This window comes from Micropterus dolomieu, linkage group LG08 (genome assembly GCF_021292245.1).
Source record: "Micropterus dolomieu isolate WLL.071019.BEF.003 ecotype Adirondacks linkage group LG08, ASM2129224v1, whole genome shotgun sequence".
NCBI lineage: Eukaryota > Metazoa > Chordata > Actinopteri > Centrarchiformes > Centrarchidae > Micropterus > Micropterus dolomieu.
Window position 1 is genome coordinate 6,698,659 of NC_060157.1, and position 27,316 is coordinate 6,725,974.

At 39.8% G+C, this 27,316-nt stretch overlaps 2 protein-coding genes across 11 annotated transcripts in view; one reads left to right on the plus strand and one right to left on the minus strand.

Moving 5' to 3' along the window:
- Nucleotides 1–27,316, plus strand: part of LOC123975176 (basement membrane-specific heparan sulfate proteoglycan core protein-like) — a gene marked incomplete at its 3' end in the record, with an annotated part of 647,231 nt that overhangs the window by 24,896 nt on the left and 595,019 nt on the right.
- plekhg5b (pleckstrin homology domain containing, family G (with RhoGef domain) member 5b) overlaps nt 4,737–27,316 on the minus strand; it is a 76,944-nt gene continuing 54,364 nt past the window's right edge. For all 4 annotated transcript variants that reach the window (XM_046056420.1, XM_046056419.1, XM_046056422.1 and 1 more), the window contains 13 exons: nt 15,833–16,024; nt 14,307–14,477; nt 12,385–12,480; nt 11,914–12,114; nt 10,862–10,972; nt 10,606–10,755; nt 10,367–10,504; nt 10,153–10,272; nt 9,840–9,972; nt 9,451–9,566; nt 9,174–9,334; nt 7,317–8,360; nt 4,737–6,438 (listed from right to left, as the gene is read on the minus strand). In XM_046056420.1, coding sequence (XP_045912376.1) covers nt 6,429–6,438; nt 7,317–8,360; nt 9,174–9,334; nt 9,451–9,566; nt 9,840–9,972; nt 10,153–10,272; nt 10,367–10,504; nt 10,606–10,755; nt 10,862–10,972; nt 11,914–12,114; nt 12,385–12,480; nt 14,307–14,477; nt 15,833–16,024 — 2,643 coding nt within the window. In that variant the 3' untranslated portion in view covers nt 4,737–6,428. The remainder of the gene's footprint in view (nt 6,439–7,316; nt 8,361–9,173; nt 9,335–9,450; nt 9,567–9,839; nt 9,973–10,152; nt 10,273–10,366; nt 10,505–10,605; nt 10,756–10,861; nt 10,973–11,913; nt 12,115–12,384; nt 12,481–14,306; nt 14,478–15,832; nt 16,025–27,316) is intronic.

Sequence of the window (27,316 nt, forward strand, 5' to 3'; positions counted from 1 at the left end):
AAAATCACACATCATTCTGTGGTTTTGGGTGTGTTGTCAGTTATTTTTGTTGCATTGTATCTGAAACTGAGCAAAAAAGAAAATGTTGTACATACTGTCCAAGTTTTAGCAAGATACTGAATATCACTGTAGACTCACCATTTGACCGATCTAAAAATCCTTTGAAACACTTGATATCGGCCATCCAGAGAATGTCTGTGTTGACTTTGGTAACATTTTAAGAAAGATTTATGGAGATATAGATTTTAATTGATTTAGCATATTCTGTAAAACACAGAGTGACTGTCTTCTGAATTTACCATAGGTTGCAGTGAGGCAAACGTTTGTCACATATCAGTGTATGTGCTGAAATAATTTCAGCTCTCTAGGACTTACGGGTGATTTTCTTAGATTTTTTTGAAGTTTGGAATGAGAAATGTCTGGAAATTTACATTTCTTGTAATAAGCTACTTTGAGCAATCATTAACAAATTTTATGCATCAACTGAGTTGTGACCTTAGATTGTACAAACCAAATTTTGTACGAATTGCAGCGAATTACAAGATATAAACTTTTTGCAAGTGTAGTGCCCCCTAGTGGAAGAATATCCCAGGGAAGCTCGGACCGAGCATCTGAACAGATGTGTAAAGTTTGGTTACAACAACTTTTACCAATTTTGATTTATGGTAATTTGTGTAAAATTGCACGTAAAGACACAAAAGTAAAAATTTATGAAAAAAACAAATTAATGTATCAAAATTCTTTTAATAACTTTTGATCAGCGCTGTCCGTAGATGATCTAGCCAGTTTTTGCTGCCCAAACACTTTTAGCAGAAAAAGAAAGAAAGAAAGACAATAGGGCTACAGCAACTTTGCTGATTGGATCCCTAATTAGCAAAAGTACTTATTATGCAGAATGGCCCCTTTTAGAATCATGTATATTATATTATTGGATCATAATTATTGATACATTAATGTGTTCATTACTTTAATGTTGCAACTGGTAAAGGTGTGGTTTATTTTGGTTACTTTATATACTGCTAGGTAGCTTGTGGATTCCCCTTGGGGAAATATCTTTTTCTAACCTATAATAAAACATAAATAAAACATAATAATTTATTTGTTGTTTTCTCTGCAGTTACCTGTCTGCTTACTGCTGTTTTCAGCAGTTCATGAGAGCAGAAAAAGGGCCAGATGTTCCCGCACACCATGTGGAGGTCAAAGCCACCGGTCAAATGGCAGTGCGTGGTACTGATCGAGGGCAGATGTTCACAGGGTTATCCATTCCATATGGCTGCCACTCGTCCACTTGCCTTTTCACAGCACAGCTCTTGTAAACACGACTTAGTTCACTGTTCTGTTTTTTTCTGCCCCTGTAAAACATGTCCTAAATCCAATCACCTAGTCCCTGTAAAGGGGATGATGTTGATGAATGGGAATGTGTAGTGGTTGTAGTGACCTATAAGCCCCTACTGAGATTACAGGCAGGCGACCAGCCAGCCAGCCAGCCAGCCAGGCCTGGCCGGGGCACCAGGAAACAGCTAGAGCTTAAATAGGGATTGTTTAGATAGACAATGGTGTCTACCTGGTTTTAATCCCCGCTCAAAAAGAGTACAGGGGATTGGCAGAGTTTAATAAATGAAAGTGCTCCTATAATCAGGATTTTTCAAAGTGCCCCTTTGTGTTAATCGGACATTTTTTACAGCATGGTTTTTGACATCTGCCACAGCAGGTGGTGTTAACCCCTCCACTGCCCCAGCTGCATGCGATGCACATATCCAGTGGACCTCATGCAGAGCGCACAGAACACAAGGTGCATACGTAGACAGAGAGGATGCAAAGTGTGAACATTTTACATATGCACTCAAGTATTATCAAGTGTTGTGTTTTTTTTTTAACAAGGATTAGTCCAGGGGAGAGAGAAAAGAGAGGTGAAATGCACCTGTTAGACATAACATCACATACTTGAATATAATCTATGGGATGCAGCTGGCCTGCAGCGTTCATGCTGCCACAGCTATACAGCCTATGGCACAACCTGATTACTTACTTAGTAAAGGCTAATAGGACAGACATGTGTAATTACTTCATTGCTAAAATAGAAAGCTGCATTTTAATAATTAAAGTCCAGTGTATCAGCGATAAAGCATAATAAATTTGTTTTAAAATCAAGGATTACAACAGTAAATCCTGACAGGCCAGATGTGAGAGCGGGAGGGGCCGCCTCATTCTGGGACCAGATTAAAATGAAAATCCCACAGGACTCTTTTCTCTGCAGTTTAGAGGCTTGTGTGGATTCAACATGCTGTAATCCACCGATTAGCTGATATAATCACCTGTAAATACACCTTGGCCATGATGTTACAGCTGCCCATCAGGCCCTGCTCTGCCCTCCATGACGTCCCACTGTTCGCACGTGTGTGCTGAACACTTTTGTCATCGAGGCGGGTTAGATTTCACTCGGGAACTTTCTGGGAACCAGAAGCAGACAGTCGGACCAGACAGACAGCTGGACAAGATATGTGAGCTGAGGGAGTTCCCAGAAACTAAACTGAACAGATGAATGCTGTTTAACTCCAAGTAACCCTAAATAATTCTGGCTTAAGTTTTTTGAAACAGCACTTTGGTACTTCCAACAGGGATTATTAAAGCAGTGTTAGAAGTGTTACTATATGTTTACTCAAGTACTGCAATTTTGAGGTAATATTTCTATCATCTACTACTTCTGCTCCACTGCAGTTCATAGGGAAATATTGTATTTTTACTCCACTACATTTATTTGACACCTATACTTAAATATTAATACAAATTGTAACATACAAGACATGTTCAGATCTTAAAAAGCACAATGCATTTAAATAGATTCACTTTATAACAGAATATAAAATAGACACAATTATCTCCAACAGCTATAACATTAAAATGTTGCTTACACATGAATGCATTAACAATATTAATACAATGATATGACAGTATACCGCTCTAGAAGGGGTCACTCTGCATAATGAGTACTTTTACTTTTGATACTTTAAGTACATTTTGCTGCTAACAATTTTGACTTTTACCTGAGTATATTTTACATCGCTGTATTTCTGCGTTTACTGAAGTAAAACGATTGAATACTTCCTCAACCACAATAAGATGGGACCCACTATAAGAAGTGCACAGTTCTGGAAAAAAAAATGTAAAAAACTAGAGTCAGACTTAACTAATCTAAATATATGCTTGAATCTGCAATGCAACTCATTGTAAATTTGAATTTTATGCTGGTAGTGTCCATTCATGAGTGTTTCCTCACCTCATGTTTTTATTGTCTTTTACTTTAAATCTGTGTGTGTGTGTGTGTGTGTGTGTGTGTAGAGGGGGTTGGGGTGGCATTATTGTCCTTGTCTTTGTTTTTATAATGTGAAGCACTTTGTGTTACATGGCTTTTGTATGAAAATTGCCATACAGATAAAGATTGATTGATTGAAGATAGTTTCCTTAAAAGTTGCAAAACTACTCCATTACAAGCAAGTATCATCTACAAAATGTGCTTAAGGTATCAAAAGTAAAAGTCGTCTTATCAGATTTAATGGCCTCTTTCACAATGGTATTAGCGTTATTATACATCATACTTTTGGATTATTATGACTGATATGTTATAGATATATAACTGTTTAACCTATATGGGTATTTAATCATCTATTAATTGTATTAATAGAGCTGATTATACCTGATCTCAAGCTTTGTATGCTAAAACCTTAACCTGCAAAGTAACTATAGCTGCCAGATAAATGTAGTGGTATAAAAAGTACTATAATTTCACTCTGAAATGTAGTACTGTAGAAGTATAAAGTAGCGTAGAACGGAAATACAAAATCAAGTGACCGTACCTTTAAAAATACACTGACGTAATAAATTTACTTCAGTCCACCCTCGTAAATATGGATGTATTAAAATCACCCTCCTCCAGAAGAGGAAAGTACATTTACTCAAGTACTGTACTTCCACTTTAAAGCTACTTTATACAGTAGTTCAACTCTACTACATTTCAGAGAGAAATATAGTACATTTAACTCCATTACATTTATTTGACAGCTATACTTGTTACTTTAAAGATCCATATTTGATGCATATTCTGAAATATGATGCATTTAGGACTGCAACTAATGATCATTTTTATAATCATTCAATCTGACCATTAATGATGTGGTCTGAAAAATGCACAATATGTTCAGTTTATAGAGACAAGCATCAAATCCTCACATAAGTCACAGAAGTTTGCTTGCAAAGTTATTGATGAACTGACTAATTGTTTCTGATCAAGATGCATTTATAGACTGAACTATCCACAAGTATACAGTTAAAATTAGCTCTTAAAATGCATGCTGCTTATAGCCACCTAATGTACTTTTAAGTAAGTACATTTTGCTACTACTTGGTTACTTCTACTTACGTATAATTATGAATGCAGATTTTTACTTATAATGGAGTATTTTTATAGTGTGATATTGTTACTTTTACTTAAGTAAAATATCTCATTACTTCCTTCCTCCAGTGCAGGCCTGCTTTGAAAACTGGTCCTGTTTTACACTCACTGCTCAAAGCAACAGGTTCGGCTTAACATCATGACATAAAAACATAGATGATGTAATGAATTACTGCCACACACTGTCACGACCTCTCTGCTGTAATTCTTCTTCACCTCCCCAAACACATTCTTTCGCCACCTGCTGTCTATCTGCGTTAAAAACACGAGGGAGGAGAACAGAACGACCAGTTTATATTGTTTTAATGTGACGCCATTCGGATTCAACCTTTCCCCTCAAATTGCTCCATTACAACGGATTAAACCATTAAAAGAGGGATTGTATTTTAGCATTTATTTTGTAAGACACTTTAAAGTCATTCCTGAAAGAGGAAAACATGTGATTTTGGTTCATAACACATTCATGCCTGGCAAGAAAAACATTATTAAGACTACATAACAAAAGAATGTACACATCATGGAAGCAAACAATATAAACAATATCTTATATATAAAACATAGCAGGCATAATAAATATTACACATAAACAAAAAAGTAAAGTAAACAAGAGTTAACCAATTTGGTTTGGGCAATGTTTGGAGTACGGTTATAAATCACTGAACATCAAGTGTGAATGTTAAGTCTCTGTGGTGGTTAAATTTTTCAGTTTCCGGGGGGGTGGGGGGGAGCTGCGTTCAACTAAAGCTAGCTCTGCAAATTCACTCATTACAGAATATTCAACCCAAATCTTTTGTTCAATCAATTATTAGTGTTACCATAATAAAGAAACACAGGAAATGAAATGTCTCAGAGAAAAAGGTGCTCCAACACAGGGATTACTCAAGTGTAGACTTCTTGATTTTCCTATGACCATGTTCTTGCTTGTGCACTTGTGTATGTGGTTTTGATACATTTAGGCCTCCAGAGGGAGTGCACACTCAAGCCCCATTATATATAGTGCAGGAAATTCCACAATCAACTCATTCTCATGAGTTCCACATGCCAAAGATTAACAGTAAAGAAGGAAGTCCGTCTGTGTGGTGATGCAGCTGTTTTATGAGCTGAAAACATGATTGGCTAGTATTGGACCTTTTGGGTGCACTTTTTGTTGGTAATCCACCGGCTACTCACGTCTTCTATCTTTGGGCGTGTTAGCACATTCACAGGAGATGGGACTCAGTTTTGGTTCAGTCAGGAATCGAGAACCATGTATCATTCGAACACAGACAGACATTCATTCACACGTCCACACACACATCTGTACACAAGCAGACAGCAAATAATAAATTCAAATTCGCTGTGTGACTGTAAATGTAAATTCACTCCTTAATGATTCTTCTACCAAACATAGATAACTGTGCAATTTTCTTTTTTTTTCTTTTGTAGTAGCAAACCAGGAGTAGTACAAATATTAGGATGACATCCTAGGTGCTGGGGTTTTTTTGTTTTTTTTTTGCCGTGTGTAGAGAGCATTTTCAAGACTTTGTGTCCATCTTTTTCACTCTGGTAACAGAGAGGGAGAAGATACAAGATACAGCTCCACCTCCTCTCCAGTGCAGAGTGCAGGGATGAGGTAAGACCTCCGCCTGGATGTCTCCTCTCTCTGCAGAGGGCAGCACTTCCACACCTCGCACACACCCCCAGTCCACCCTAATAAAAGGTCCCAGCCCCCATAATGCTACTTCCGTTGCAAAGTGCAAGCATTTAATGTCTCTCTGCCTCTCCCTTCCACTCAAGAAATTCGGGAAAACCAACGCAAAAAAGGATTGTTATTGTTCAAATGCCAAAATTGTACGATCAGTGTCCAAAAAGCATCAGGAAGGGAGAAGGCAGCAAGAGAGAGTGCATTTGTGTCTCAAGAAATTCAGCCCATCGATGCAAAACAAGTGTTATTCCTTATTATGCCCACATGCCACTGGTCAACGATTTGGAAGAGTGGTTATACCTCCCTGGAAATAACAAAAAGGACAAAAAACAACATTAATATACACATTCTCTCAAGTAAAATGAATACTATACCTAGAACCAAACTCAATATAATTATAAAGTATAAAAGGAATGGTTCAACATTTTGGGAAATATGCATCTTGTTTTCTTGCCAAGTTTTAAAAGAGAAGGTTGATTCCACTCATGTTTTTACACTACATATTAGGCTACAGTCAGCAGCCGCTTAGCTTATCTTAGCTTAGTTTATCTTATCTTATCACACGGGGTGGTGATGGGGCAGTGGATAAGATGCATGGCTTTGGTGTGGGAGACCCGTGTTCCAACTCCCCACTGTGACCCACCAACCCCCCCTAGTTGCTCCAGAGGCGTGCGACCTCTGACATGTATAGTAATTGTAAGTCGCTTTGGATAAAAGCGTCAGCTAAAATGAATAAATGTAAATGTAGTATATCTTAGCACAAAGACCAAACATAGGAGCAACAGCTTGCCTGTCCAAAATGTAAGAAAATCCACCTACCAGCCTCTACAGCTCACCAATTAACATGTTATACAGTATCTTTGTACAAATAAGTGTTTCCTGCCGGAATATCTCTTGGCAATGCACAGTTACTTCCTGGAGCCTTGGATTAGGAAGATTTTGCTACCTTTGGACTGAGACAAGCTAGCAGTTTCCCTGCCTGTTTCAGTATTAATGCTAAGCTAAGCTAACTAGGCTTCATATTTACTACAGACAAGTGTGTTGTATCGCTCTTCTCATCTAACTTGGCAAGAAAATTTAAATTAAAAGTAAAGTAAATTAAAAAGTCTATTCTCAAAGTGTCAAACTGCTCATTTAAATGTAGTAAACCCATAAACTGGTATTACAGAACTGATGACTTACGATGCAGTGAGTGTGGAGTTGAGGACAAGAGTGGTGCGTATCCTATACAGCTGAGCCAGTGTCAACTTCTTGTGCTGCTGGGTTGGTGATTTCCTCTTTTTAGGAGACATTTCCCCCGAATTACCGGTGGCTGTTGACTCATTCTTCTGATCAACGCAGGCAGGTGGAGCCATTTCCCCGTCTGAGCTGTTACTTTGGGACTCGTTATTCTCAAACGGTCCGGTGGACGCCGTGGAGCCTTGCCTGGCCTGCCCCAGCCTCAAGGTGGCACAGAGTTTTTCAGTGGGCATGCTCATGCTCAAGCAGTCATCTGACTGGTCGAGGTCGCTGGACAATAGCTCCATGCAGTTTTGGCTCAGCTCTGACAGGCTTTTACTGTGTGCCAGAGGTGATGCGTTCATGTCCCTACATTGTGATTGGTCCAGTGCCTTAGAGCTTAGTGACTGTGTGTGGAATATGGTGTTTTTTCCACGGATGCGCAGCAGCAGATTATCCTCAGAGCGGGACAAGGCCAGAGTGGACAGCCTCTTGAGGCAGTGGAGTCGTGACTGTACATGAGGCCGCCGGCGAGGTTTAGAAGACTGGACTACTGAAAGCTGGGAACCCACTGAGGAGGTAGCATCCTCTTCCTCTTCTTCCTCCTGCTCTTTTTCTACCTCCTCTATTGCTTCCTCTTCCTTCTCTGCCTCCTCACCCTCCCTGTCTCCCTCTTCCTCCTCAGTCTCCTCTTCTTCACTTTGGCCGGGCTGTGGCTGAAGTTCTCTCATGAGGGACTCGGGGGAAAGGGTACCGTAGGCGCTATCCATGGAGAGAGAGCGACATGTGGGGTCCAGCTGCTCACCATCAGTCCCCATCTCCTGATCGTGCTCAAAGTAAACATTGGAGTGAACTCCGTGGGGGCTTGTGGACTGAGACTGCTGGACATCAGACCTTTCAGACAAGGGAGCCACATCGGAGTCTGAGCCTTTATTAGTGTCTCCCTCGAGGTTCATGTTGGGGGCAATGTCCATCACCGACAGGGTCTCAGTGGAACCATCTGATTGACTGAAAGAAGACATTTGGTTGATTAATTGAATGGTTAGGCTTACAACAACAACGAGCTAATGATAAAGTGTATAAGGAGTAACATCTGCTGAACTGAAGATACATTTATCACATACTTAATTCCAAGACAGTGTGGATTTCAGTCTTTCTAGCTGATCCTTTGACCAGAACATGAGTTGAATGAGGTTTAAACTCATCAAGAAAATAAGTATGAATGGAGCTCCAGGTGTGTGTTTTGTACTTTTTTAATATAAATGATGAAATTACATTTGCACTTGCAGGCATCTATTTTTCTTCCTCAAAAAGAAAACTTCAACATTTTGGGAAATACGCTCATTTGATGTCTTGCCAAGACTTAGATGAGAAGATCATTACCACTCTCTACAGCCAGCAGCTGGTTAGCTTAGCTTAGCATTAGGACCAGAAACAGGGAGAAACAGTTAGCCTGGTCTGCCCATAGGTAACACAATCTACCAACCAGCACCTCTTAAGCTCACTAAATAACATGTTAGATCTTGTGTAAAGACAAAATGTTGTTTTAAAGTGGTTTTACAAGGAGTTATGTACCGAGCTGTTTCTTGGTCAGGAGCAGTGATATTCTGGAGTATCATCATCACTGTGTGGTTGCCAGATTTCAATTTTTATAGCTCATCTTTTGACCACAACACGATTCCATTTGTGTTTAAATTTTGTCAATAAACAAGTAATTGGGTGTAATTTGCTACTTTTGAATGATTACATTTACAGTTGCATGTTTCTATTTTTCTTTTTTGAATTATCACTTTATCACACCTGAGTTGTACACTGTAATACCTTGAGTTCTGCTGGTCTTTGTGCCTCAAGCATGGGGAACTTGTAGTGGAGTTGCTGCTCTCATCTGCCTCCTCCTCATCTTCCTCACCTTCCGTACATCTCTTCAGACTCTTCTTCTGCCTTCTTCTGACCTCCTCAGAGCGGAGCCTCTGGAGCTGGTTCTGCAGTGTAATTATACAGCCACATTAAGTATGCAAACCGCAAAATGATGTCTCTGAATTGTAATTCTGGGTTCCATGTGCAAAACATTTAAAAAGATATTAACTGGCTCTCCAACCTGGACATTGCAGATTGCATCGACCCAGCTTCGCCCCTGGGCGGCGCTGTTGGCTTGGAAAGTGTAAGCTGCCACTGCACTCTTAAACTCATTGAGGTAGATGAGGATGAATGAGCCTACCAGACAAAAAGCACAAAAATTCAGTATTAAGTTATAGCTAATTATCCACTTTAACGTCTGCAGTGAATTTTTATAGCAGTTCATTAGTGGTCTCTGAGTTCTACATGATTTAACATTCAGTAGCTTTAAATTCCAGCTGAAACAATTAGTTCACAAATCCAGTAGGTCAATAATCAGTTAAATCTTAGATATTCGCTGGTTATAGCTTCTCAAATGATAAGATTTCCTGATTTTCTTTGTTAACAGACAACATCGAATATCAAACTCACCAGGATCTTTGAGCTCCTTACAGACGACATTATGAATGAGGAGAGGCTGGCGGATGATTTTGACTTTCTCGACTCTTTTCACTGGCTTGGTAATTATCAGCAGGTCAGTGAACAGGACACAATAGACATCCATCTATAGAGAGGGGGAAAAACTCATCTCAGATCTGACAGAAACACATTTCATTTTGTTTTATGGTCTATTACCATTTTATGTGAAATGCGAGGTGGCTGCAAAGCAAACGTAAGAAACAAGCTGTTGAGTATAAAGATAAGAGCTGGTGTGTTTACAAGAGGGCTTGTGAGTCAGTCTTACCCGACTGTCTTTGCCCTCTTTCATCTTCAGTGCTCCCTCGAGATGCAGCTGTCGTGTCTCCTCCGGTGATATTCCTCTCATGGGAGCCATGAGGTCGAAGCAGTTGTACTCCTTGAGGATCTGAAAGGGAAAAGACAAAAGCATGAAAGCGATATGTTAAATCTATCAGATCTTTCTTTTTTGAATTACTGGGGCCCCGTAAATGGTTTCTTACCTTCTCCACCTCTTCACTGCTGCCCTCTACAGCCTCGTAGGAGTCTATACGGGCAGAAATGGTGGCCAGCTTCTGTTGTTCCTGACGCTGTCTCATCTGGGAGTCCACGCTGTTGATGAAGCCCTCTACTGTGGCCACCTTTAGGAGGACAAACACACCAATACACACATTGTCAGGCATTTTTCCATCAGTATCAATCAGAAAAAGAGCACACGTTATCAATTGTTCTACATCCTTACCATGCTATTGACAATGTCGCGGGCTGACGGCTCATCCGTTTTCTTGAGAACACTTTTCAGTAGAAGTGGATATTTGGTCAGTCTCTGATGAGGTTTTGCCAACATGTCAGCCAGCTTCAGACGGTTACACTGCTTATGGGTCTCTCCCCACTGACAAAGGCAGGAAATAAAACATTTAATCAGTCAGAAATATATAAGTATCAGTACTGTAGTTATGTGCAATTAGCTTTAAGGCGAGAGGGCAGAGAGAACTGACTGTGACGTATGTTCTGAAGAGCTCGTTATCCCTGTGAAGCGTGCGCATGTACTCCATGCAGCCCTCCTCCTCCATGCAGTAGCGGATGTAGGGCTGGAACCTGGTGCCAAACTGAACCCACACACATAAACAAAGACGTGCGTCAGAGATATTACTAACATCAACATGAGGGAAAACATATTTTGCTTCAGCCTTGGTCACAAGCAAACGCTTTTATTAGATGCAAAAAGTTGTTTTCTGGAATTATTTCATAAGAAATACAGTGAAGAGAAAGTCTGTCTAAACAGTGTATTTACAAGGTATTCTGGGTGCTGGCTCATATTAATGTACAAATCAAAAATATCACAGAATAAATCGATACATAATACACTTGTGTAAGTGGTGTTTGGTAGTGTAATCTAGGGGAATGCATCATATTTTATAAAATGAACATTAGTTTGTATGTAAAACCTTAATCTGCAAAGTAGCTAGTAACTATAGCTGAATGTAGTGGAGTAAAAAGTACAACAATTCTCATTGAATTTTAGTACTTAATGAATTAAACATGTACTATGACAAAATTAATGGAAAAAACTAAGGAGATGAAAAACAAAATGAGCTAGTAAGAGATAAAAAGGAGACTAAATAATATCAAATCTCTATTCCTAGCAAATGAATGAAGGTTTAAGGAAAGTATTCTGTTAATCTTTAAGACTTCATTTCAGTTATTTCACTAACCGTAATATTTATTGATGTATTCAGTAATATTTTTGTCTTGGCTTTGTGGCTATACCTTATTGAGCATTTTATCTATGTCAAAACAGTTTATAAGCTATGCAGTGACCACTCCAAAGATTTGGTTGGGGTCAGTGGATCTGAATAAGACCTACAGTACAGTAAACTATCAGCTGGTCAAATGACTAATTAGCCTGGGTATTTGGTTAACAAAGCCACAAACTACTCAGTGCTTTGTGGTCAGGACTACAGCTGTACACGAGGCCATGGTTTCTTAATAACCCTTTTTTGTGGTGCCTGTGGCGATGGATTATATTTACAATGTGATTACAACTAACCGTCCTGAAGCCCTGGTGAAGGTCAGTGGGGTCAATCAGGGCCCGGGCCTTCCTGGCCTTATCCAGGACAGGCACCATGACCTGGTTCCACAGGGATGTGTGTAGGCAGACAATCTCTTGGATGTTGCTGAACAGCTTGGCAGGCTCCACTTCTGTCAGCAGACCGCTCTCCTGCAGGTTCAGCAGCCCACACAGGAACAGCTGTAGAGGGTGATAAAAAAGGTTTTTTTTTTAAGACACTAAGCTGACATAATGCCTTTCTAGCCAAAGGTTATCAGCCTTGTGGTTAAAACAAGTCTTTTTCTCAGTGTAGAGCTTACAGAGTAGTGATAAAGGCCGGCCTCTATTCTTAGATCTCAACAAGAGGTTCATTGTGAGTCTGTCTATCTCAGTACAGAAGCCAGTTCATCTTACACAACAGTCAGACTTGTATCTGTACATGATCTTTACAGTAGTTCTCTTCACACTTACATCAGTGATGACTCTTAGTTTCTTTATGTAGGTAGCCTCTGTTTGCAGCAGCTCCCATATCGCCTCCTGCTGGTGGAACTGACGCCTTGTCAACGTCTGTGCGCACGCACACACACACACACACACACACACACACACACACACACACACAGACACATACGCAGATCATTTTATTAAATACAGCAATTATATTCCCAGGTTCTACTTTACTATTACAGTAATCTTGAATTTTATTATTTCATTCACCTCAGTTCTGATTGGAACTGTGGTCAATCAAACATTTACAAGAAACTGACACGCTTGAGGGTTCTCATTAAATTATGTTAGCTTTGACAATCATTCATCATGGAGTACCTTCCCCGAAGATGTTGCATTATATTGCAGCGAAATCTGAGCCAGGCTTTTTTGCTGGACAAATGTTTTACGTCAAATTCGGTAACAAATTAGGAATTTCAGTTATATTTTGGTAAACGGCAATATTCTGCAAATGGTTTTAATTGACTTAATTTTAACATTGCACACATTTTGATAGCTGTGATAGGAGAAACTGTAGGGTACAGGTCTGTCTGTAGAGTACTAACACCTCACCTGTTAATATCAGGTTGACCCTTTGGTCTTTTTCCATGTAGTTAATGATGATGATGTGTGTGTGTGTGTGTGTGTGTGTGTGTGTGTGTGTGTGTGTGTGTGTGTGTGTGTGTGTGTGTGTGTGTGTGTGTGTGTGTGTGTGAAATAAATATGACACAATAAAAAAAAAATAAACAAAAGACACAATAATCCTCTAGTGTCCCAGACATCAATGTGTTCAGTAAACCGAAATACTATGGCTGCACAGTGATTTGTAACAGCATAACGGACAACTTATTGTTTATTTAAGATTGAGTTTAAATGTGAAAAATATGATAACTAACTATCTTTTATGAGAGATACATTGTTTAAAAACATCACTGTATAAGAGTTAGATTTGATAAGAAGAATAACGATACTCTTAAAATTGTATATTTGTACAATATATAATTTCCACTGCTCCTGGGACATTATATGTGGCCTATTCATTTTTGTATGAGGTCAATTTGTTGTGCTATAAGACGCTGGTGGTTTAGTTTCATTCATGCAATATGTAATAACTTGCTACATTTTCCAGTAGCTCAAATTTCATCTGGGAACTGCCAGCAATCAAGTCAGTAATATGTCTTATGTAACTATCAGGTGAATGTGGGACTGTACAGCAGCTGTGTAGTATCTTACTGTCCTGATTAGTCATTTATACATTAACAGGTGGAAGCTAACGACAGTATGCAGTGAGTGTTATAATTTATATAGACGTGCGGTTCCCAGACGCAGTAACAATTAAGTTCTTTATAAGAAGCAGTCTGGGACAACAGGCATCGGGGCAAGTGTGACAAAGATAAATGACAAGGAAGTAAGAGACAGGTGCAAACCAGGAAGCAGATTGTGGGTGCATTGATAAGGGACTGTGTGAAAATTACCGTAATAGGAAGGTTATGCATTTTCTCTTTTTGCAAAGGGAGATTATTGGGGGGGGGGGTGATCAGGGGAGGAGCCTATATTTTATTGTATTTTTCAAAAATAGATTAAATGCAAAAACAATAAATTATTTTTGCATTAACATATTTCTATACAATTTTTATGCTTTGCCTCTTTTAGTTATTAATGGTGAATCAAGTTGGATTAATGTTATTTTATTATATATACATAGATGAATATTGGTGGAAGGATTGCAGCTTTTTCTGGGTAAAAAAAAAATGACTCTACTCTGTGTGGGCTCTTTTTTTAAAATTTTTTTTTTATATGAAACAACCCTCATTCTCCACACCAATAATATTGGCTTTAAAACAAGTCATACAATGACCTTACTACAAAATTAACTGTGATGGAAACAGGTACTGTGTGTGCTGTACCTCTGAGTTGTCCAGTAGCATTTGCCAACTGTCCTCCAGGGCCAGGTCTGTCTCTTCCTCCTCCTCCTCCCAGGAGTCATGGTGGAAGGATAGCTGCCGCGGCACCTTTGGCAGGCCGAACAACATGTAGGAGTGGAGCTTGTTCTGGAGTTGTTCCAGACGGTCCACCTCCTGTGAGAAGACAAAAACGATTTAGTAAACAAGCCTAATTGGTTTGAACAAGGTTAACGGCATGACAGTGAAAGGAGATGCAAAAATAACTCTCAATTTCTGTCCTTTGTGTGTCGATTTATTGTTACATTGGGACTGTAAGTAAAGATGAGTCCACGCATTTGCATGTAAACCCAGTCCTTACTGGCGCCTTAATTCTTAAATCCAACAGTAGCTGCTATTCAGGCCTTTGTTCAGTCTGGCAGGCCTTATGTAGTTATGAAAATGAGCTCTGTGCATTGAGACCATTTTAACAATAGAAGAGCAGGCAGTGGGGGCAAAAGCTACAGCATGGAGGGGGAAGATGGAGTAGTGGTTTATGGTTCACGAAAGCTTTCGATAAAATACTGTTTTACGTTCATTAATAGTGACAAAATCACATTGATTAAAGTGATAAGAAATGAGCACTCCTTTTCAAAGTTTTGTGAAAGGACGGACTGACAGTGGTCCATCCACACAATATAGAGGGTGCAAAAGGTTCAGGGCCTGGTGAAGAATCTCTGGCCCTGAGGGGGTTAAGGGGGACACTCAGGGTGAATAGAGATGAGCCAGGCAGTGACAGGTGACTGACAGATCCTGTCTCTATCGGACATCTGCTACTGTGCAGGATGTGACCTTAGGAGGGAAGATACAAAGGGAGCATGTGTGTATAGGCGTGTGTGTGTGCTTTATTAGAATAACAGTTGATTATTATTGTTCAAGACCTCTGATACATAAGTAAAGGAAAGGTTCAACATTTTAGGATTTCCGTTAATCAGTGAGCCTTAGATGTGCCGGAAGGCAGATTTTTTTACCTTTGAGCAGAGACAAGCTAGCTGTTTCCTCCTGTTTCCACTCTTTATGCTAAGCTAAGTTAGCCGACTGCGTACAAGACAAGAGAAATATCAATCTTCTCATCTAACTCGCTGCAAAAAAAGCAAATGAGCGCATTTCCCCAGATGTACTATTTATGCTTTTTTTTGTATGCTGAGTTTTTAATGTTAACAAAAAGTTGGATAGAACTGAGGGAGGCTTTTCCTCCACCTACTCATTTCCAGAGCTGCTGGGAGGAAAGTATGTGAGCTAGCACGTTAGGAGACGTTAAAGGGAAATGACCTCACCAGGACTCAGGGGATATGGCCTTCTGACTAACTCCCACTGCTGCTTGCTACTGTTTTGTTTGCATTTCAATGTTCTTTTTAATCTGAGAAGTGTCTGGGCAACAAACTTGCCCCCCTACAGCTTTTAGAATTTCTGTTTCATAGCCAAGAGAAAGTGCACCACTTAAAACAGTACTCTTGTACTTCACATGATCACCTTTGCCTGATCAGTGTTACCTTGCCGAAGGAACCTGCTCCAGCGTTGGAGCTGAAGAAGCCACTGAAGCGGCTGGCAGCGCGGTTCTTCCAGCTGTCGGGCCCACCACCGATGCCAGGCAGAGAGCCACCGATCTGTCCCAGAGTATCCGGAGTAGGAATATTCGTCTCCCCGAGGAACTCTGTCATGTTCTTCCTCCGTCGTGCCTGACCCTGTAATGCAGAGAGTGCAGACAGAGAGAAAGATTTACACAGTGTAAAAGGAATAATGAAACAGAAAATGATAGAAGACAGACTGACATCAGTTATTTTGTCATCTCAAGGGGAAGCACAAAAGTTTCCAGTCAGACGGATGGAAAGAGACAATGAAGGAAAGAGAGAAATATACACAGACAAAGACAAACAGGAAATCGGAGGGGAATTCTTTGCGAGGGATGACATCAGCACGACTGTTAAAGCCACCCTTATGATCAGAAACAAACAGGAGAGGGAAGGACTGCCACTTCCTCGCAGTGAATGCTCATTACATCAGAAGGAGCAGAAGGGAGGTTGTTCCATAAGAACAGACGGCCCGAGTCTGGGCCATTGTTCGTTCCCCATTGTCACCCTGTCAGCAGGCCCTGCCACGCACCCTCACTCATGCAATCTCTGTCCACTTTACGAGCACCAGCAAAGCAAACAAACAGGGGCCACCTCAGTATCTGAGGAAGCAGTTGTTTTTGCCGTTATGAGTGAGGAATCTGCTGGTGGGGAGTCGGTGCAAGTCAGGCCACAGACACCCCCTCCGCTTCAAACACGGTGACAAGGACCTTCACATTCCAGGACACTGACACTGTTGGTGAAACTGACCGACCATTCCAACGAAATTCTTTTACTGATCACCCCCCACATACACATACAAACACACACACAATGCAATCAAAACATGTATGCTGCGAGGCTGTTGGGTATCACAAAATCAAGAGTGTAGGTTTGGTTTCAGAAGAATTCCTCAAACCCCGCAAAAACCAAACATCTATATCAATACATCAGAATAATGACATTGGTTGCATGGCTTTCCAAATGAATGGTGATCTAATCATTTGAAATACTATTTACATTAATACACTGACCGCAATTAAAAAGTGAGTACTCCACTGACTTAGCGTTGCACTCCTATATTCTTGTCGGACTCATGATGGACAGTTTGAAAGAAAAAGTGTCAAAACTGTCGCAGCAGAACCAGAAATATCCACCAACACAACATCTTCCCCAGATTTATCCGACATCAAACAGCTCTCGCTTTTTACTACTTTTTTCACATATGCAGTAGTCCTCCACAAAACATGTAAACAGACAAAGTACTGTATTTGCATCTTTTCTAAGGACTCTCCTTTACTGTCTTTTGTTGTGACTGGGCGTCAATTCTATTAGTGTCCTTTTAGCAGAAGATTGACTGTAAACAAAAATACAGATTAAATGATTTTTTTATCCCAAAATACATGCAGAAGAATTCGCATTAACTTTTTCTAGCCCTGCAGTACGCCTGTCAGACCTTTATCAACCCCTCTATTCCATCATGTGAATTATGGCAGCTGGACAGACAGAAGAGTGTTTTTTATAGAGCTTTTAGTGACAATATCAAACTTTAACGGTAACAATAAGGGGGGCAAAACAGGAGTCAAGCTTTGACAGTCAAGCTTTGAATAAATGGAAAACAAATTGTATGAACAACCAGACTGGATAAAGAAAAACATTTGAGGTTGTGCATCCCAGCTATTTAAAGTGATTTTCCATTACACTACAGATAAGGACATATCAAAGTATTGTGGCATGTGTATGTAACAAAATGAAATGTAAACATTATGAATAGCTCTAGTCAAATTGCAGGTTCCCATTTAGGATTTTTTTTAACTAGAGTAAAAAGGCACACAAGTCTATACACAGTTGCATAACAAGATAATAAATCTGAGTGGTGGGTCCTACAGGTTTTCAAACAGCTTTTTGTTCTTTTATCTTTTTTAAATGATTACCAGAGAGTGACTTCACTGCAAATAGACACGGTGGCTTTAAAACAAAAAACTAGATTGAAAGGGGAAATGGGACAGATTTAGTGGCTTTAGTGAAAGGGAAACGAGCCTGGACCCTTTTAGGGTTTTTTTAAGGGGGAAAATATGGGCCAACTGGTCAAGGACACAGGTGTCAGGAAGTGTTCAGTCTCCATGGACAAACCGGGAAAGTCTGGACCTTGTGCAACTGACAGCACACCACTGGGAAAACCGAAACCACGATAGTTAAGTATGTGACAACTTTCTTTTTACCGTTTGAAATGTAAAACAGATTTGATAAAGACAGAAAGGGCAGACAGTGTTTCTGCGTATCACCTGTAAGAACAACAAACAGACTGTGGTACACACTGTAGTTACGATTAAAGGAAGCAAACATGTTGAAGATATCTTTAACAAGAAACTAGTTTGACAAGACAAAGACAAGTCTAGGAAGTTGTAATTAAAAGCACACAGGGAGAGAAGCTACCAGCAGTTTCCCACCACATTAACAGTGCTCACCATTGAAGCCAGAGGCATGTCAAAAGTCAAAAATACCATCCTAATCCTTCAATTGGATTCATGGATCGCAGCCCATTCTGCAGCCAGCTGCTGCACTCTCTCAATTTCTAGCCTCCTCTCTCTCTCTCCACTCCCACTGGTAAACAGACGCATCCACGCCGTCAGGACTTGTGATGCCGAATCAGTCCGAGAGGCTGAGTGACAACTGTTAACGCTGCCACGTTATTCTACCATCATCAAGAGACCTGTGTTGAACTTCATGCGGTCCTGAAACGTCCCGTTCCAGCTGACAGGGTCTGGGGTTGCTCACCAAGAGCGGTGTCTGTCTGCCGTGTCCTGCCGTGCCTGACTGCAGCTTCTCTTTGAGCATGGGATGTATCTCCTGTCCTGTCCTGCTGTCCAAACAGTCAGTGGTTGCATTTCATACAGACACTGGCCTGAAGTCATAGCAACGAGGAGGATCCTGCCTCATTGTGTTGGGCAGAAAGGAGGAGGCAGGGGTGGGGGCAAAAAATTAAAAAAACAGGGGGAAGGCTGATCTGAATATTTGGAGGTGGAGTCAGGGTGACAGCTTGTAGGGAGCACACACACACATCCTGGTGTTTGAAGGTGCCAAATGCTCTTTAGGTCAGTCTCAACAGGCTGCTCAGAAGTAGAAATAAACTAACCACTCACTGCAACATTAGCTTTTCGAGCAATTACCCGAGTAAAACCAAGAAAATTACAGAGTGACGGTAAACGGATGGGACGCTTCATTCTTTACTTTTATTTGAAGTTGGTCCACTATTCTTTATGCTATCTCAAATCACTGTTTTGCCTGAAGACCTTTGAACAATGCCACACTAGTTGACAAAAACAAGGAAAGAAATGCCCCGATAATGGCCAAACGGGAAATTCCCTTTGTTTGCTTGCATGTTTCAGCACAGTTAAATAGGCTGCTTATGTCTGGCAGATAAGCATGAGCACACCACCTTAGCAGAAAAGTCTGAAAACTTTGTAGAGGTGAAAATATAAATAATACTGAAACAATAACTTTAGCCCAAGTATAGTAAACATAAAGCAGCACTAGACGTATCTGCCTAACTAATTATGTTTACAGGGTTTCACTTGTGCCTCCTGTGTAAACCTGTCAGTCAGGACAGAGGGCAGCGAGATCCTGAGCTTTCTTCGACTAACCCGGTCAGGTTAACGATATCAACACTTGTGTTCCCTCCATAGTCTTATCTTATCACCTTGGTTTGTGGCATTAACCTTGGACGGGAAAGGATAAAATCTTTAAAGGGGAAGAGACTGTATTAAAATAAGCGGTGACAAAGGAATAGCAGCAAAGAAAAAAGAACACCCCCCCCCCGCTACTGCCTTTATGTTAGTCAACTGATAACAACTCCCCTTGATCAGGTGGGTTGATTAACGATGCAAAAACTGCATTAAACACCTTACTGAAAGCAGGGACACACACCAACACAGGCACACAGACACACACACATTACAAGTGTTCAAAACCAGGAAACAGAAACTAAAAGAATCACCCCCAGTGGTCAACACATGCTGCGTGTTTCAAGGCCAGTTCATTTCCAATAACCAAGAACCGATGACCGCTGCAACTGTGATGCAAACAGAAGCTTTCAGCCTGTTGTGAGAGATGAGAGTTGTCAAATCAATGCTCCTTTTACTTGACATTGTAGTAACTAATTTAATGAGATCCGGCCACCATCACACTTCACCACAATACACAATCACCCACACAAACAGAAACATTCAGACTCTGATGTACCAGAAGGGAGATAAGATAGGATAACGGTTTAACTCCTTTGTATACGACATTAAATTGACAAATAACTAGCATATATTTTCATTATGGATTAATTGCTTAATTTTTATAAAATGTGTAAAAAATACACAATTACAATTTCACCCCAGCCCACGGAGACATCGTTTTCCCACCAACTATCCAAAACCAAAAGAAATGCACTTTTCTCTCTTGTGTGAGAATGACAAGCTAAAGCCAAGAAACATATTGCACAAAAAAAGAAAGCTACTGCAGATTAATTCTCTGTTGATCGCTTAATCTTCTAATAATTGCAGCTCTAAAACATTTTATTTCAACTGCCAACAGAAGCAGCGAGAGATAGTACCGTTTTAAACAACAACATCAGTCTTAGCGATGCACACAGACGTGTCAGCAAACGTCTCACCTGACTGTCAGTTGGTGTGGGTTTTGTGTCAGGAGAAGGTGACTCAGGAATCTCTGAGTCCACATGCAGCAGGTTCCAGCTGTGCCAGGATGACAGACGACCAAAACGAACCATTTTCCGCACAAAAAAGTCCAAGTAAACAAAAAAAATGCTAAGACGCAATTACAAAAGTCAGAAAGAATCCATTTCCAAGAAACCACAATCCAGACAAAAGGGCTGTGCAGAGTGAAGCATCGCAGCTACTTCCCTTTTGTGTTTTAATCCTGCAGTTACTGTGCACCGCAGGCCAAAGGCCACAAATAACAATCATAAAGGTGTGTGTGTTAACCCTGCAGTGATCCTCACCTTCAGACATCAGGGGAAGTTCTTTGTTGCTCCAGCAGGCGCGTGCGCACACACATACACACACACACACACACACACACACCTTTCTGGCACAGACACACATCTGCTCAGCCTTCTCAGCATGTAGCTCCTCCCTTGCCATATGGTGAATGAATAATAATCTCCTGATATAATTAGTTTAATTAGCAAGTGTGCCAGTAAGAGGCATGAGTCACTTACATTCTTCCCACACAAACTAAAGAAGTGGTTTTTAGCAATTAGGAAGGAGTTAAATAATTCTAACATTAGAATTTACTTTACAATAATATAAATCTTGGAAATGCAAATTCTCAGATTGGAGAACCTGAAGTCTAAGAATATCTTGCATTTTTTGCTGAAAAACTTACGATAAACGATAAATTGATTAGTAAAATAGTGAAATAATACTCAGACATACTATAATTACTTCAGTCCATGCAGTATGTACAAACATGCATAATGTAAATTGTATTATGTTATAAATCCATGTTAATCAAATAAGGTTTTCTTTATTTACAAACCAGCACTGATGTCAGGGATAAAAAAGTCCAATATTTACGCCAAAGACCTTATCAACTCAATCAGACACTTGACATTAATATAGTTTGTCACACTATTAACAAACAATACTGACTGTTGTATAGAAGACCTCAAGTTTCATTGAAATGATTTAAATCAAACACGGCAATGAAAGCTCCGTGTGACCACAGCTGATTCAACCATTATCATTCAAAGTGACTTTATGTTAATCGACAACTGCCCCCATTGTGAGCTATCACAGAGGTCCGATAGTGAGAGAAGAGGTGGCTGACGGATTGAGAGCCCAGCTGAGGAACAATCGCAGTTGTGTAATGCAGGGAGTAGAAAACATACTGCAAGACACAGTTTGAAAAAGAGGCACTGCATAATGACAATTGCGTCTGCAACATCTTTCACCTTCCAATACAAAGCACACAGAGTGCACTGTATGAGATGAATACAGCTACATGAATAAGATATCATTCACAACAGACTTTAATCCTTCAGTGGTGAAGAAAACGCACGTGCCACTCTGTTTTGGGTTCAGCATGCAAACAGTAAGAAGACAAGATACCAGCCACTCCTTTCACTTCGGGCCAGCTGAAGTGTGGGCTCTCTACATTATCACAGTGCCTCCAGCCCTGAAGGCCTTTTGGGCTTTTTTTGTCATAGCATTTCCCCCATCACTCATTGTTTATGATAAAACAGCACTATCCACATCTCCTATTTATTTCATAACAAACCCTTTCACCCCCAAGGACAAAGCCAGGAGTCACTGCCTCTTTTTGGATGTGTGAAGTAGAGCTGGCTGATGCGCTAAATGGCATTTTCTAAATGTAAATTACTCAAAAATAAGATTTTTTTGAGAAATATTTTGAATTAACAAAAAAAGCAAAACTTAACTAAATGTTTAATTTTGTCTAAATACAAGCAGCAATACAAGACTTTTTCAAATATAAAATATTAATATAATGTGATCTGGGGCTGCAGCTAGTGATTGTTTTAATTATTGATCCATTTGACTATTGTCTCGACTAGTTGATTATTTATTATTATTATTTATCTTTGATCTATGAAAGGTCAGAAAATAATGGTAAATGCCCATGATTTGGAAGTAGGTGAAGTTTATGTAGATCACTACTCTGCAACAGTCCAAAACCAAAAGGTAACATTTCCGAATCCGAAACTAGAGTTGGCATTTTTGCTTGAAAAATGACAATTAACTGATGATCAAAATAGTTTCTAATTTTTCCTATTGATTATCTTTTCAGCTCTAATGTGAACCTTGGAGGTATTATTGAAGCAACAAGATACTAGTTAGTACATCACTTTTAACATTAGTGAGGATACAATACCTGTGTTTCAGTAACGACACCAAAGTAATGCTTTCTTTGAGAAATAGAAACATATTTTTTTCCCTGATTGTTGTCCTGCTTTCTTGTTATCCTACTTGTTAAGTTAAAAAAAAGAAGCCACATTTTTCAAACTTTAAATATTACCTAAACGAAAACATCAATACAATAATTTTGGCAACATTTTGTTTTTAAGTCAGTCAAGAGCAGTCAGTACCACAAGTATTTTCCCATACCCTGCCCTAGAATTGACTATAAAAAGTAATCCCTAATGTGATGGAGAATTGCATTATGGGGAGGCCTGAGCACTAACACTACGCTGTACGAATAGTTCGAAGCTTCGTTCATAACATTGACATTCGAATTCTAAATAAACGCCGCTGCCCACAGTAGGCAAAGCAGAGAGCGGACATAAAATCCCTTCCGTAGGGTTGTGAGGAGGTGTGGCCGTGTTCATTTGCTCCCCAGAACGCAACCGCCGTGAAATAATTAGAAAACATGGCTCTATCTCTCTGATAAACCAAAAAGATCATATCACTTTTCAAACTGAGGATTCTGTTCAAGGTTTAAAAAAAACAAACATTTAGTATGAAGTCAGAAAATATGACAACAGACATTCAAAGCTTCATTTAAATACCTCAACAGAAAGTTTGAATATAGAAAAATTATATTCAATACAGCCCTAACTGACACTCACATATGGAGGATCCATTAGCTGACATTAACTCCCTACCAAAACCACCCAACTGCAAACTGTAATGTGATTTAGGTCACTGCAATTTGCAATCTTTGGATCTAAAAGAAACAATCTTAATGTAAATTAATATCCTGTTAAATGGGTTTTATGTATTTAACTTGAGTCAGAGAAGGTCAGTGACTGTGACAGAAAGGCGGAGCTAGCCTGCCACTCTAGTGCTATATTTAGTGTTCTATGTAATTGATGGCCGTGTGGTATATAAAAAGGCCAAGTGACAGAGCGAGGATCAATGTACTGTACGCTCTTACTGAAAATCACACGGTCCCAGACGGTTGAGCTATCTTTATGAGAGCTGTAAAACTTGCAGTTTCTGTTCTCAGGAAAAGGAAAGACAGGCGAGTGCCTGAACTGTGTGTGAGACTGCGTCCCCAGAGGCTGCTATGATACTGTAAAAGCAATGCCAGTATTTTATGTGTCCCTTAAGAATAAAGTTTTGTTTTTGCTCCAACCTGACGTCATATTGCACTGCATATGGTCCAAAAACATCCTGAGCCATCACCCTGGGGATAAATGGCTTCAACATGCCAAACAGGTAAAATAAGTCACAGCTACTACAGTCTATACAGTAGGGGGATCCAAATTTCAGATTTGAGTTTTAGTTTTGTCCCCTTCCGTGACTGCAATTGGTTATTCATCTAATAATATAGTTTGTTGAATTTGTCTTTGATGTCATGAATGTGTTTTTCTAATTGCACACTGAGTCGTGCAGGTTAAAAGTTGAACTTGTTAAAGATCAGTTGATACACTGCTGATATTGTAAGGATGTAAAAGGATGCATTATTTGCGGATGGTGCAATAATTGCGAAGCACCGGCGGGTAGCGGTGCTTTATGGGAACTATCAGCATGGTTGGAATGTGTCTTCGACCAATCAGAGAGCCTGGTCGAGGCACCCTGTTGTAATACAATCAATCTGGATCATCAAAGCTCTCTGCAGCGTATCACAATGCTGCCAGAGCCTATAAAATGTAACATGCACACAATAATAAACTTGAAATACCCCAGTAAAACAAAAGAGTAACTCTATACAGAAAAGGACAGCACTTGGCTGCGTTTACTCCAGAGCCTGGCACAAGCCGCTGCGATGCCAGGCCATGAATCCGGTCACTAGGCAAATATCTAAACTTCTTTAAGCAAAGCCCTTAATTCCATAAAAAGTAGGCACGCATGCGTTTTATGGCGAGTGCCAAAGCTGCTGCCATAGAAACTCAAAGACCGCACTGAGTGCCCACATGTCCAAGTGGAGCTTTTGTCCTGCAAACAGCTTTCATAAAATATGGGCTGGCACCCAAAACGGATCACAGGGTTTCTGTTGAGTCTGACAAAAGTGTCAATAGACTTTAATGAGCTTAGGTTCTATGGCTGTTAATTGGGTCCAAGAGTGAAATAATGTATGAGTCATTCTTACCAAATAGTTTCACAAAGACAGAGAAATTAGACATTTAAGGCTTACAATTATTTTCATTTTTGATTACTCTGCGGAATCTTTTCTCGATTAACCAATTCATTATGTGGTCATGAAAATATTAGAAAATAGTGACAAATGCCTAAGATAACATATTCATACTGCTTGTTTTGCCCTGGTTTTGCCTGACCACCAGTGAAAAACCGAAATATATTAGTAGTTTAATAATCCACTCATTTTCCTTTATTGACAAGTGCAGAATCTATGCAAACATTGATGAATGTGATAACAACGTCTATCGTCAAACTCTGCACATCATTCTGCAGAGTGAAGCTCAAACATCCAAGTGAAGTAACAGAAAGCAAAACGCACTTTTGAGTGGAGGGGTACTTAAAAAAATACTTAAATGATTAATCGATAATAATTGTTGCAAATGTATTTTCTGTCCATTGACTAATCGATAAATCAGCTGATTGTTTTGACTCTACAGCAATTCCTCTGTAACGCCATTCAGTTACACTGCAGTGTGCAACAGTACCACTAAAAGTCAGAAGCTCAAAGTATTTTACAAGATATCCAAAACACATGCACCAGAGTATGAGAAGCAGCACATCACTGCCCCCCTGAGGACTGTACTCCAGCTGATTTAAACACTCTCATCACTCTTTCCATATTCACAGCCAACAAAACTGACAAGTCATTACCTGCAGTGTTGGTGCATTGAAATTCTTTGGAAAAAAATCCTTGAGGGGAATTAACACTGTGAGTAGTTTGATGGCACAAACAAAATAAAATACAGCAACAGGAGGATATGACTAAAACTCAGCTTTCCTCAGCAACCTCCAGTGTTTATGTCTCCGCTTGGTGACTAACCTGATGATTAACCGAGCCACTACCTGTCTCCCTGCCCGAAGCAACGATGACATCAAGACTAGTCAGCTTACACAATCAAACTCACCTGTAAGTGGGCCTGAACTTGCCTCAAGGATGTTGCCTAAACCTGAGCGAACACCGAAAACGAGAATACACACTTGTAGGGCCACAGAGACATAATGAAAACTACACACACTGTGCACTGCAGTTTATCAAAAGTGCACTGCAGTTTATCCTAATGCTTTAGGTTGAGGGCTATGATTCCTTCTGTGTAGGGGATATCACCAAATATGGTTTCCATCTGATACAATGTAATATTAGATATGTTTTACTGTTAAAAGCAGCTAATGTACTAATGTGTCTTTTTATGTTTCATCATATCAGTGTTCACCTCTTTAGTTCAGAGAATGTACTCATAATAAGCATTTGTGACTGGCCATTAAATGCTGTCTTGGGTTTTTAACATGCATGTGATTAAGTGATTAACAGAAAATAGAAAAATGAAATGCCATTTGGTAGTAACTAAACTATATAACTATATTCAGAAGTAGCCTATTAATAATACATTTACCTCATAAATCATGAAATATTTCTCTCTCCTACATAATAGTTTGATAGCTGCTTTTAACAACAAAAAATATCAAAACCACCCTGCCCCTAGTATTACTTGGTAATGGATAAAAAACAAATTCTGCATTGTCGCCCACCCCTAACACATGTTTAAACATAAGTAGCAGAGATGCAAATATTGCAGCAGTAAGAAGAGCGGGTACGTGCCCAGGATGTGAAAATGTGAGCACTAGTGCTATTAGAGGGCACAAGGGTGAGAGCATAATGATGATTCAAGTCTGAGCAACTGTTAAACATCTGGCTATAATACACAGCAGTGACAATTCAACTGTTCATGTGAATATTATTGTGGTGAATAAAAAATCACCGCTCATACTGGAGTGGATGTTGCTAAGCAACCACTTTGTTCGGCTCCTCTTCAGTGACAACATTGTCATGCAGAGGAAGCAATTTCAATAGTTGATTTATAAATATTCAACCTGGTGAAATGTGTGCTACTGCTAGCCAAGCCAGTGAGCACATAAACCTGTACTGTTGTAGAGTTGAGAAGAATTATTCAATTCAGTGATTTATCAAGAGACAGAAAATGTATTGATTTAATCAAGTCATTTATCAAGCAATCTGCCGCTCTTCTCTGTAAATTTAATATCTTTGGGTTTTATACTGTTGGTCAGACACAACAAGCAATTGACTGTTTGCTAATCTTCTCTCGCACACAGCGATTGTCCAATCATAGCCAGCAGCCATAACTAGGCCTTTGTTAAGAAAAGGCCCAATTCATGACAATTACATGCCCTGTGTAGTATTTCCACAGTATTTCACTGTGTGTAAGCCTGTCCTGCATGCTATCAGAGTTTAGGGTAACATAATCGTTTGCTGTCCTGCTCTTCATTGGACTGAACATTAGCTTAATTAGCTAGCTAGCTA